General features: G+C 40.4%; 3 protein-coding genes across 3 annotated transcripts in view; 1 reads left to right on the forward strand and 2 right to left on the reverse strand.

Moving 5' to 3' along the window:
* Positions 1-2520, forward strand: part of LOC134177727 (uncharacterized) — a 4657-nt gene extending 2137 nt beyond the window's left edge. The window contains exons 2-9 of the mRNA XM_062644503.1: positions 1-73; positions 125-175; positions 1076-1342; positions 1397-1693; positions 1791-1832; positions 1897-2010; positions 2066-2166; positions 2232-2520. The exon at positions 1-73 is cut by the window's left edge and continues 122 nt beyond it. Of these exons, the coding sequence (XP_062500487.1) occupies positions 1-73; positions 125-175; positions 1076-1342; positions 1397-1693; positions 1791-1832; positions 1897-2010; positions 2066-2166; positions 2232-2288 (1002 nt within the window). The 3' untranslated portion in view covers positions 2289-2520. The remainder of the gene's footprint in view (positions 74-124; positions 176-1075; positions 1343-1396; positions 1694-1790; positions 1833-1896; positions 2011-2065; positions 2167-2231) is intronic.
* A 1484-nt stretch (positions 2521-4004) lies between these two features.
* On the reverse strand, positions 4005-6128 carry LOC134176901 (uncharacterized). The gene has a single exon (XM_062643580.1). The coding sequence runs from the start codon at positions 6110-6112 to the stop codon at positions 4481-4483; it is 1632 nt and encodes a 543-aa protein (XP_062499564.1). The 5' UTR covers positions 6113-6128; the 3' UTR covers positions 4005-4480.
* Positions 6129-6155: 27 nt separating this feature from the next.
* Positions 6156-12500, reverse strand: part of LOC134177728 (uncharacterized) — a 7138-nt gene continuing 793 nt past the window's right edge. The window contains exons 4-14 of the mRNA XM_062644504.1: positions 11614-11742; positions 9884-9910; positions 9566-9691; positions 9320-9445; positions 9049-9174; positions 8856-8981; positions 8665-8793; positions 8515-8610; positions 7005-7250; positions 6261-6942; positions 6156-6174 (exon numbers count right to left, since the gene is read on the reverse strand). Of these exons, the coding sequence (XP_062500488.1) occupies positions 6156-6174; positions 6261-6942; positions 7005-7250; positions 8515-8610; positions 8665-8793; positions 8856-8981; positions 9049-9174; positions 9320-9445; positions 9566-9691; positions 9884-9910; positions 11614-11742 (1832 nt within the window). The remainder of the gene's footprint in view (positions 6175-6260; positions 6943-7004; positions 7251-8514; positions 8611-8664; positions 8794-8855; positions 8982-9048; positions 9175-9319; positions 9446-9565; positions 9692-9883; positions 9911-11613; positions 11743-12500) is intronic.

Raw genomic sequence — 12500 nt, forward strand, 5'->3', positions numbered from 1 at the left:
TTAGATGTCGTTCGTTGTTCAACACATTCTCGTGTATTCGACTCGGTTGTTGGGATCTCTGGTGTGTTGACGGGTCTCATTCCTGGTTCATTGTATTGATGTTTTATTGTGGCTTGTAACAAAGTGGGTGAGAGTCCCAGCAATGAAATGTTTAATGTCCCCACACATACAGCAGGTTAGTCGTCATTTTCAATTCATTCAGTGATCACATGTAGTCAGAAACATTCAATACAGAGTGAAAAAAGTTGTGTGAAACATGACGCATAATTAGTAAAAAATTAATGATTTTTTCCAGCCTTAAATCTTTATAAAAAACATTAATAGTTGATTGCAATACATGTGCTTCGATAGGGTTGTTGTGAATTGTTGTATTGAATGTCAAACACGCTAGATCATAATTTATATTAATAGGTGTATTCATTTGGAACTATCTTGTTAGATTTGGATATAGTGGAAAGAGACAGGGCACGTTTACCAATAGAACAGAACTTTTCCAAAACGAGATAGATGAGGTGGTAACAGAACTATGTGCATGTGTAGAATCACTCCAGTGTGGATGTTCTTTGTCATAGTTGTTTCATCTACTTTTCCACCTGTTAGAATGTCTACTAACTCTTCGGGAGTTTGTTCTGCCCCAATAAATCAGCTGCCATTCAACTTTTGCGTGGGCAATCCAGGATAAGTGCAAGTAGTGGTCTGGAAATGTTACGCAAAGCGAGCGCGTTGATTTGGAATGTCAAAGCTGGTAGAGACGCAAGTCTTACATGTCTAGGTGCTCTTTCTATCTTTTCTATCCGTACTGATGGTAGGATAGGTTGGAAAGTATCCGCTCTATCCTTTTTTGGAAACAGAAAAGTTACCAATCAAACAGCGTAATACCTTTCCAGTCTATCCGTTTTCAGAAAGGCTTGGGAAACTGTTCATTCTATCCAGAAAAGGAAAGGTGCCCAATCGAACACGCTAGCGTGCCTTTCCACTCTATCTGTTTCTAGGAATGTCCCAAACGAATACGCTCAATTGTATCACTGATTTGCAACATCAAATGTTTCATTTCATTTTGTGTTTTTTGCTGCAGCTCCTGCCAAACCTGTTCTTGATGTCAAGCCGATTTCTAGGAATGAGACGAGTGTGACAATCCATTGGAATGTTGATTACAACGGTGGCCATGTAATAACCCAATACACAATCAGGTGGAGATCAGCAGCTTCCACTGCCTCACTACATGAAGGGACGTGGATATTAACAGGGCTGAGCAAAGGAACCAACTATTTCTTTGAGATCGAGGCAATGAATGATGTTGGACTGAATACATCAGATGTGGTTAAATATACAACATCATGCTGTAAGTATTTGTCAGTGTGTTTATGTCTGGTTTGTAACAAGAATCTGTGTATAGATTCTGCTGCATTGTCTTATCCTCTGATTACAAACATACATACATCGTCATCGTCGAGTGTCAGATTTGTAGTCAACGTTCCTAGAGGCAATGGTTGTGGTGTAGTAACTGACTATTATGTTACTGATTGGGTGACAGAGAAGCATCTTAATTCAGTGTATGTTGTCCAAGATGGATTGGTGACTGTGACTGTGACAGATTTGGAAGTAGGACGTGAGTATGATGTTGTGTTGTACACTCGAAATCAGTGGGGAGAAGAGAGACAAGGAGCTCGTGTGTCGTTTCAAGTAGACGAGGGTAAGCATGTTTACACACACACACACACACACACACACACACACACACACACACACACACGCACAATCTCGTTCAATTAAATCTTAATGTTTTATAGATATAAATTCAACTACAGGATTTAGTCCTCATAGTTCGAATGGTTAAGTGTTTACATGTTTGTTTTTGTGTCACTGTGATCTCTAACATTTCAGTTCTGTCTACAGATGGTTTGGGCTCTAGTCAAACTGTAGCCATTATTGTTATGTGTTTGGTCGTGTTACCAGCCATTCTACTTGCTTTCATATTTTGTCTCTACAAGAAACACAGATCAAGAAAGGGTAAGATTTGATAATGATGTCTACCCAAACTAATACTTTCATGTATCACATTTAGATGACGACGATGGTGAGACTCTTGATTTTGTGCCTGGAATATTCAAGCAAACAACAACTCCACAATACGGATATGACGAATCTGATACAAAACCTCGTCCTGTAATTACTATATTCATGGCATTACTAACACATCCTGTAGATAAAATTGTTGTCAATCATTGTAGGGTCCTAATAGTGGCAGCACGTATATTAATCTTTCTGTATCTAAGAGAAGAATTTGACAGCCTTCTCTGACGTTGGTGACCTTATCTGGAGAACATGAAGTTAAGAGTGGCAGTTTGCCTCTACAGAAAGTCGATATTTTGTCATCAGATTATTGTGAGAAGACTATGGAAGAGCTGCTGCAAGAATCATATGTTGATATGAAGGCTCGAACAAGTGGCATTGTATCTAAACTGGCTTTTCTAAAACGATGGAATGATGTATGTATGTATCAAGATGCAGTAAAACATTTGTAACTCATAGAGTCGTACATGGACTATAGGACATGCATACACGTACAATTGAATGGCACTGAACGTTTGCCATCTGTGATCTTGCTTGCAAACGCGCGCGCGTGCACACACACACACAGAGTTGTATTTGCAAAGAGACCAAGTTGGTGCTTTTCAATCAAGTTCAATACCTACGTGTTTGTGTCAAGGGTAGTAATTGCATACACACAACGTACAACAACTGTTATACAGTGTATTTGAAACAATATCTCAAGCTGTCTATTACACACAAGAGACTAATGATTGCGTTTATATCAACATCAATTATTTTCTGTGATGGCAAAATGGCAGAGTGGTTAAAGGAAATATGCATGACAGTGCCACATGGAAGTGTTATGAGTGATATCATTACACATTTGATGTAGTCTGTCTTACACTCTCTATATATGGACATCATCCAGATTATGTACCACAACTGACATCATGCACTCAAAATTGAATATTTATCTAACTAAACTCTTACTTCTAGTAATGGAGTGAAGTTCTGTGTTTATAGCAATAGTTGTCCCAGTGTTGTAGGTATACTAGCATAGAAGCTTTTAGAAGTCATGTATACTTTTTCTTGAGTGATGTGTTTATGATGTAGCATCACCTGATGGAAGTCATACTCCTGCAGTGGTGAGTGTCACCTCCTCTAAGAAAGTGGGAATTGTGGATGATGACAAGACAGACAGCTCAATCAGTAATTCATTTGACTTTGTTGTTTCAAATTTCAATTCATGGACAGAAGGTGTATTCAAGCAAGCAAATGACAAGTGTAGACAGACAGACTGACAGACAGACAGACAGACAGTAATCATATAATTATGATTACTGAAAGACACAGTTTTATGTACATTAGATTGTTAGGTATTATGGCTCTATTTCAACTCAATTTTAACGTTTAGCCTGTAATAGTGATCATGTGTGAAATATACTACCATTGACAGACAGACAGACAGGCAGACAGACAGACATACACAGATGTACAGACGCACAGGCAAGCAAGCGAGTAGGTTGGCTTCATTTAGATTTCATTTTATTAATAAATAAAATACATCAAGATGGTAATGTGCATATTTCTTATTGATCTGTAGAGTCCAGGCAGCTTGAGGTATGCTCCATGTGCTTCAGAACTGAATGACACAACTCATGGACACAAACTGAAAGCAAGTGTGTACAATGATGTGTTGACTTCGGGTGAAGATAATTAGGAACACGATCACGTGGATATACAAACAGTCGAGCACAACAGAAATGATGAAAATGGCCAGTTTGATGACGTTGAAAACACATACATGGAGATGAAACTGTCCGTATCCAATAACAGACATAACGAGACAGGCAAGAAATACAAAGTCGACGACTCTGAAAACGAGTCTCAAGGTGGAAAGAATCTGTCCACACTAGTGTGATGATGACAACATGGAACATTGGGAACAGGTTGGTAGATTAGAGTAGAGAGAAGCCATAGACATCAGTAGTTACTAATCTCTATTCATATACTCGCCCTATGTAAGCCATTCCCATAGATTTATAGAACTGCATGCTGGCATATCAGTAATTAATTAATAGACATATCTATTGTGCTGTAGCCTGTAGGATAGTAGACTGGTATATACACCAACTGAACTGCAGCCCATCACCATAGTAAATATTATTACTCTATTTGCCACAAATCCCATTCACTATCATTTGTACTACGCAATCATAACCATTTGTATTTCTCTTTGTAACTCGTGGCACTCTATGCTCTGTCAATATATCAATGTATTTCTAAAAACAAAAGGTAAAATGCTAAATAGTAACAGCCATATATATGTCCACTGAAAACAATGCACATCAAGAAAGACTAGTGAGTGAATAATGTGAACGTAAAACAAGTAATGTTTGATTCCTCTTAACAAAACAACTCTGCCTACAAGTGCAGACAAACACAGTCATTTATGTGGGCAGATGTGCTCCACCAAACTGCTACTAAAGACATCTTCAGCCTGAGATCTACAGCTGATGTTGCACATTGCCTTGATCATTGCTGCCTGGCTTGCTTTGTTACCAAATTCATTTGTCCACATATTCAGTGCTGTTACAGCTTGCATAAAACAATCATCTCTGTTTTCTTTTTCTATCACTCTTGTCTTGCTCATGAAAAATGTAGGTGACAAATTTAGAACAAGGGTTTTCCAGCAACCAGAAATTTGGTTAGCTACATTCACAATATCATCTTCTGTACATTTCCTGTTTGCAGTTATTGTCAGGGACTGTTCTTGCATTTTTCTTAATACATCATCTTTCTCGTCATAAAACCAACAGTCTAATGCCACTCTTTCACTGTGATCAAGGCTGACATCGTCCCTCTTTATGTTTCTTCTCAATGTTGTGTCCTCACTTGGTATATACTTGTCTATACATACCAACTTGCTGACATCCACTGGAATGGCTGGTCCGGGATGTTGAATATTTAATGAAAACTGAAACTGAGGCAACCCTGGGGTCTTCACTTCATGAAGCTTTTTAGTGATGAACAGACGGATGTCTGTACACAGAGATGCAACTTCATTAAGTGGCCGTTTCGTGTCGATAGTGACAATAATATATTTCTTCAAGTGATAGATCAGTTCCAACTTGACATCTTTTTCAACTCGATATACAGACTGATTACGTGTCAACATTGGTTCATCAGAATATCTCTCAATGCAACACGTCATCAGCCTGAAATGCAATTGCTCAGGAATAAACTCGATATCACGAGACAAAACAATGAGTGACATTGGATTAGAAGCAACCGAATTAGCAGCTGCAAACGGACCTTCTGACTTGACTTCTAGCAAACAAGGAACAAAATATTCCATTTCGTAGGGAACTGATGACTGAGGTGAACAAAATTTGGGGCAGACAATGAAAAAGAAATTCAAGAGATTCAGTACATCTTCATATTCCTCATGTTTCACTCCTGCCTTCTTCAAGCGATGATCAATGAGTTTCCAAGAAGCAATTCCTACTTGTCGTACTCGATCCCAATCTTCACTCAGTAAGGGATGAGGACGAGTAGTGACAGACGCCACCACTGAGAAAACCATGAAAATCCAGCTTGGTTTGGTGACGACTATGTTCTTCAGCTTGTCACTTTTCTGAGGAAAAATGACTGAACCGGCTTCATCTAAATATGCCAGAGCAGTACGAACTTCTTTCTCTTCAGACATACGACACAATCGACGAGCAAAAACCATGATAACATGGACATTGGAAAGGGCACTGCCCAATTTTTCTTCTAGAGCATCAAGGATCTTCTCTAGAACTGACCAAGTGGCTGGTATTAGATGTTTGGGTGACACATCATGTGCCATCTCTTCAATGAGTCGCTTCACTGCACTCACACCTGCATCCTCACTTGCACTGTCAGGGTCAGACACTGAATTCTCAACACAAAAGAACCAATCATCACGGTGATCGGACGGTCGCAGGATGTGCTTCTGAAATGCTTTATTACAAAACATTTTAGACAGAAATTCATTCTGTTGCTTAATCATTTCTTCATCAGCATCATTGACATGTGTACCAATCAAAAACATGGCCGGCGATGCACAGTCCTTTGACTTGCCAATGTAACAACCTTCACGACTGTCGTCGTCTCCTGCCAAAAAAGTCATGGATGCCCATAAAGACACAGCATCATAGTTTGTCTCTATCCAGTGGTTGTCCATTGGAATTGGTTCCGACTTGGCAAAAGGAACGTAGAATGACTTGGCCTTGTCACCTAGAAACTGAGATGCATTAAATACGACACAAACGACACATCCCGATGTGATGGCTTGTCCTTGACCAGGAAGAAGTGGCTCTTGACCTCCCAAATCCCAAATGGTAACGTGAACTTTTGAATCTTCCTTCTTTAGAAGATCAGGATCACTTTGGAAATCTCGAATAGCACGAGCAATCCCTTCAGTTAGAACTATCACTTCATCAACGTAACTTACTCTAGTATCAGTTGATGTAGATTCTCTACCGACTGTTGAGTCGAGATCGACACGACTGTGAAGATGTGGCCAATCTGCTCTTCCATCGTCAGATTGACTCTCACCTTCACTACCTGAAACGTTTGCACTAGAATCATGCATTGCATGCATGGCTGCTCTAGCTATTTGTTTGTCTAAAAATTCCTGGTCCTTGTCCTTGACCAGTCTCCAGTTGGATGCTTCACACACTGCCAACTCTGCCATTGCCACAGGTGTGCTCGGTTGAATGATCTGAAACTTCTGTTTGAGCAAGGATCGTTTAAAGGACGTCTTGCCAGTTCTGTCTTTGCCGACAATGACAATCTTGACTCGACTCACTTCGACTGCTCCTTGTGACAACGCTCGAACAAATAACTCACCCGCATCGGCTCCCATGCCCGTCACACCACCTACAACCATACCATCATTACAATTTGTATACTATAGTCTATTGAGTAGAAGATCGACTCACGAGGACAAAGAACGACACTCAGTATTGTTCCATCGGTTACTCCTGCATCAGCTAATGTTTGCTCATTGTGTAGTTGTTTTTTATTCAAAAGAAGCAATTGATCCCATGATGAAGGCTCATCCTTGGTTTGCAATTGATGCTTCAACGTGGCAACAGTATCAGACGCTTTTGCTTTCAATTCAACAGCTTCACCAGTTAGTGATTTGGCTACTAATGTGAGCCATTCTGATCCACTGTTGTGAGATGCTATAAGAAACAGTAAACTATATTAAACTATATCAAGTGGGAAATCACAACACACACACACACACACACACACACACACACACACACACATGCCCACACCCACACCCACACACACACACTCACATGCCCACACACACACACACACACACACACATGCCCACCCACCCACACACACACACACACACACATGCCCACACACACACACACTCACACATGCCCACACACCACACACACACACACACGCCCACACACACACACACACACACCACAGGGCCTCCATGCGCTACGTGAAGGCTTAGGGCCAACGCTACAATCCACCTGGAGCTTGGCCAGAGTCATCCAGGGGCACTGACAATGGCACAGTTTTTGGGACTGGACACCAAGGCCCACACAAACCCGTCTGCTGCACGATGTTACTGCCAAGCCAGCGGTCATGTCCACCCCAGTCAATGACCAGGTACTCATTTATACTCCTGAGTCGAGAAGCAATTGTGTGTAAGTTTCTTGCTTAAGGAAATTATGCCACAGCTTGCCATCACTGTGACTTAAACTTGCAATCCTGCAAGGTCCCGGATGGTTTCATTCTCCAAATGCACTCTCTAACCAACTGAGCTATTGCACCACACACACACACACACACACACACACACACACACACACACACACACACACTCACATGCCCACACACACACACACACAGACACACAGACACACACACACACTCACACACACACCACACTCACACACCACACACACACACTCACATGCCCACACACATACACACACACCACATGCCCACCCACACACACACACACACACACACACACACACACATGCCCACACACTCACATGCCCCCCCCACACACACACACACACATGCCCACACACTCACATGCCCACACACACACACACACACACTCACATGCCCACACCCACACACACATGCCCACACCCACACACCAACGCCCACACACATGCACACACCCACACACACATGCCCACATACACACACACACACACACACGCCCACACACACACACATGCCCACACACACACACACACACACACACACACATGCCCATATACACACACACACACACACTCACACACGCCCACACACACACACACACACACACACACACGCACAGACACACACACACACACACAAACACAAATGGCCCACACACACAAAGGGGTGAAACAAAAAGTGAGACAGAGAATACAAGGAAGAATGTTTACAAGGCTACAAGGCGATTGTCCTCACCATCCGTCTCTTCAATTCCTTCTTTCTCTTCAGGAATAATTGTCTCTTCATGCTGTTGCTGTTGGAAAGTGCTCAATCTCTTTAGTAGACGATTTACTGCAAAACAAACTCAATAATCACAACATTTAACCTTCCACTCAAATATCAGACCTTCTAATCTCTCAAAGCTGTTGCTGGGAAGTTTGTTAATATTAATTATTTGAAGAGATTCTAATAGCGCATGATGAGCACGTGTGTAGTCAGCAATATTTGAGAGACTCTTTGACCATGACATGAAAGCTGAAAACAGAAAAACAGCAATTGTGAGAGATGAAGGGAAAGAGAAATGAGGAAATTCTGACTGCAGATTTTGTCCCGATGATTTTGAGGGAGAGAAACTCTTTCGATGTCTACAGCTTCTGACAGAAGTTTCTCAGCTTCCTCATCTTTCCCTTTTCTCATCAGACATTGTCCCAACCTTTTTAATGCTGTACAAATCAAGACAGATTAATACACACAAATACTGATTTGACATTATAGAACATTTAGACATACACATTGCTGTATTAGGATGTTTCTCATGGAAAGAATGTCTGCATATCTCAAGTGATTCTCTTACATAATCTTCACTCTCATCCAATTTTCCTGATTCCATTAAATAAGATCCGAGTTGATAAACAGCTGAGAAGAACAAGAGCTTGTAAACAACACGTGACAATTATGACTGATTTATACTGCAGTATACAACATGTGGCATTATGATAATCAGCATGTCAAGCTCACAATTCACATAAAGTTGATATCAAAACAAAGACAAGAAACTAACCTGTAGCCACACTGGGATGCCTTAGATGGAAATGCGATTTCCAAATCCTGACACACTCCTTTGTCAGTTCAATAGATTCACTTTCTTTACCTTGTTGGTACAGACACTGAGCAAGTGACAACTGACCTAAAGAAGATAAACAATGATGATATTATAGACAACACATTCAATCAACGTGAGGTGAGTAGAGTTGTTCAGTAACAAGAGTGAGACGTCTTACAATTGTATCAGACAATAAACACATACCATTAGCAATAGAAACAGGATCTTCTGGTCGAGCAGATTTTATGATCTCCAGAGACTCTCTCAATATTCTTTCAGCATCAGAAAGGTTCCCTTGTCTCATAAAGCATCTACCAAGCATGTCCATAGCTAAAACAGCAATGAAAGTGAGAATTGAGACAAAACAACTTTCCTTGGTAATTGAGTTGCAAGACAACAATCAATGTCTATAATATATTTCAATGCAGTAGTGAGAGATGAGTTCTTTCTCACACAACATACAACCACTGTTCCGGTCTGTCCATGATAACTGATTAAACGAAACTTTTCTACAACACGTACCCCGTGCACACTGCCATTCTAGTGTAGCTATAAAAACGTGCACAGTGTCAAGTGTGATCATGCACAACAACACCAACAGTCAATAATCAGTGTGCTTGATACACGTAGGAGTGTTCCATAATAATACAAACTTTGTAGAGCTCGTCAGCCATGTCCAGCCCTTTAAGAAAAGAAAAGCTAATTTTACTACTTTGTTCAACAGATTTTTGACACTATAACTTGCAGTGATGCCTATATTTTGATATCTGGCAATTTTATAATGAAAGACAGACAAATAGACAGAAACACAAACAAACAAATTGACATATGAAACAGACAGACAGAGAGACATACCAACACACCGACAGTGAGACAGACAGACAGACAGACAGACAGACTAACAGACGGACAAATGGACAGACAGACAGACAGACAGACAGACAGACAGACAAATGGTAATGACAAACATATAAGATTGTAATCATCATGTTTCTACCTGTTTCTCACTGTTGGAGACAGACAGACGGATGGACAGACAGATGAATACACAGACAGACAGACAGACAGACAATCTATGTCCCTTTATGTAGTTACTAGTGTGCAGTTGCTTTAGGAACATTTTATTGACACAAGTAATTGACAGTCAGACAGACGGACAGAAAGACAGACAGACAGACAGATGGACAAATGGAGACAGAGAGACAAAGATGGACAGACAGACAGACAGACGGACATATGAACAGACAGATGGACAGACAAACAGACAGATGGACAGACAGATGGACAAATGGACAGACAGACAGATGGACAGACAGACAGACAGACAGACAGACAAATAGACAGACAGACAGATGGACAGACAAACAGACAGATGAACAGACAGACAGATGAACAAATGGACAGACAGACAGACAGACAGACTGACACACACCAGCTATAAGTCAAGCCCTCTAAAGCTTTAGATACTCTTGTGTCTGTTTCCTTAAGCCTGGTTCACAATATTGACGTCGATGTCAATGCGGAGTCGTGAGTCCACCTGGACGTCAATATTGTGAACAAGGACAAAGTGGCGTGGTGTCAATGTGGCGTCATGACGCCGGAATAGAGCAAAGTTCTATTCCAAAGTCAAAACCCGGAAGTTGTCAGCGTCAAATGTAACCACGTGGGCATTTTTAGCGAATCAGCAGAGCTGTAAGCTTCTTGGATCTAGAAATGGAAGAAACGTGAATGACACCACAAGAGAAACAGCAAAAGAAGGATCATCATCAGAATAGTTGTCCATGATCAGACACGCGTGCGCAATCTGACTCGAGACTCCAGACCAACCTTGACACGCAACTTAGTGACGTCTCAAGATATTGTCAACAGGACGACGCTGACGTTGGCGTCAATATTGTGAAACAGACTTTACACATAATGTCAGTATATATAATTGCTGTATCTCATCATGCAACAGTAATTTGGTTTCCTGTTTACATGTGCTTTGTCTAACATAATGAGACAAACCAAAAAGATAGAGAATAGAGAGAAACAATGGTCCACAAGAGAGATGTGAAACCTGAAGAGATCAACATAGAATGCACAATCCAGTAAATTCAATAATAAAGAAACTCTCACACATACACAAACACACAAGCAGGAAGAGACACAAGAGAAAGACAGACAAACTGGTGGCAAGACAAATATCATATCCTCTTGTCAAATAAGTTGAAAATCTTTCAAAACAACAATTACTCACACACAACACTTACTCTTTGCAACACGAACATCATTAGCTGAGACGTATTTCTGATATATTGACAAGCTCTCCTTCAGCAATCGTGTGGTGGCATCCATGGATTTGTATTGATTGTGGTAACATTTACACAGAGCATGCAAGGCTGTACATACAAACAACCAAAAGTCAGTCACACAGTAATATACCATATACATACAAGTACACACAACATCATATTTGACATCCTAAGATGTTAATTGAGACATAACAGTAACTTAGTTGATATGTTATTACTAGTAAATGTAACTGACTCAATACACATGCATCTCTTAATAGTCACTTGATCACAAACTTTGAGATGTCAAGTGCAAGTGTCACTTGATTATCCACCTATAATCCTTCACATTCTCTTTTGACAAAATATTTTAATTAATTACACACACACACCCCCTTGATAGTATTTAAACAGATATGATAACTAAGCAACCCACTACTAGATGATGACAACATTAATATTAATAACTCTCATCTGAACAGTTTAATCCACCAACACAATCATTTGTCAACAGTTAGACAATTGTGTCTACAAACTTCACTCACGTCTCACTCTGTCTCATAAAATGCACTTGCTGCCTTTAAACATTCTTTTGATCAAACATTTAAATCAAGCAAAACAACACATATCCAGGGTTTCCAAAGAAAAACTGAGGGGTGCCTATTAATATTAACTAGTTCATTAATAAATATTACTGACTGACATCAAGTAATAATTGATATCCATCAGTGTTGTGTAGGGCTTCGTAAAGTCTATAAGTACATGAAAGGGTTCTCTTGTTCAATCAAGAGGCAGATCGCTAACGCTTGGAATCACTCACTCCAGCATTGCTATCCTGGATAAAATCACTCTTTGTACTCATAAGT

This window comes from Corticium candelabrum, chromosome 3 (assembly GCF_963422355.1).
Source record: "Corticium candelabrum chromosome 3, ooCorCand1.1, whole genome shotgun sequence".
NCBI lineage: Eukaryota > Metazoa > Porifera > Homoscleromorpha > Homosclerophorida > Plakinidae > Corticium > Corticium candelabrum.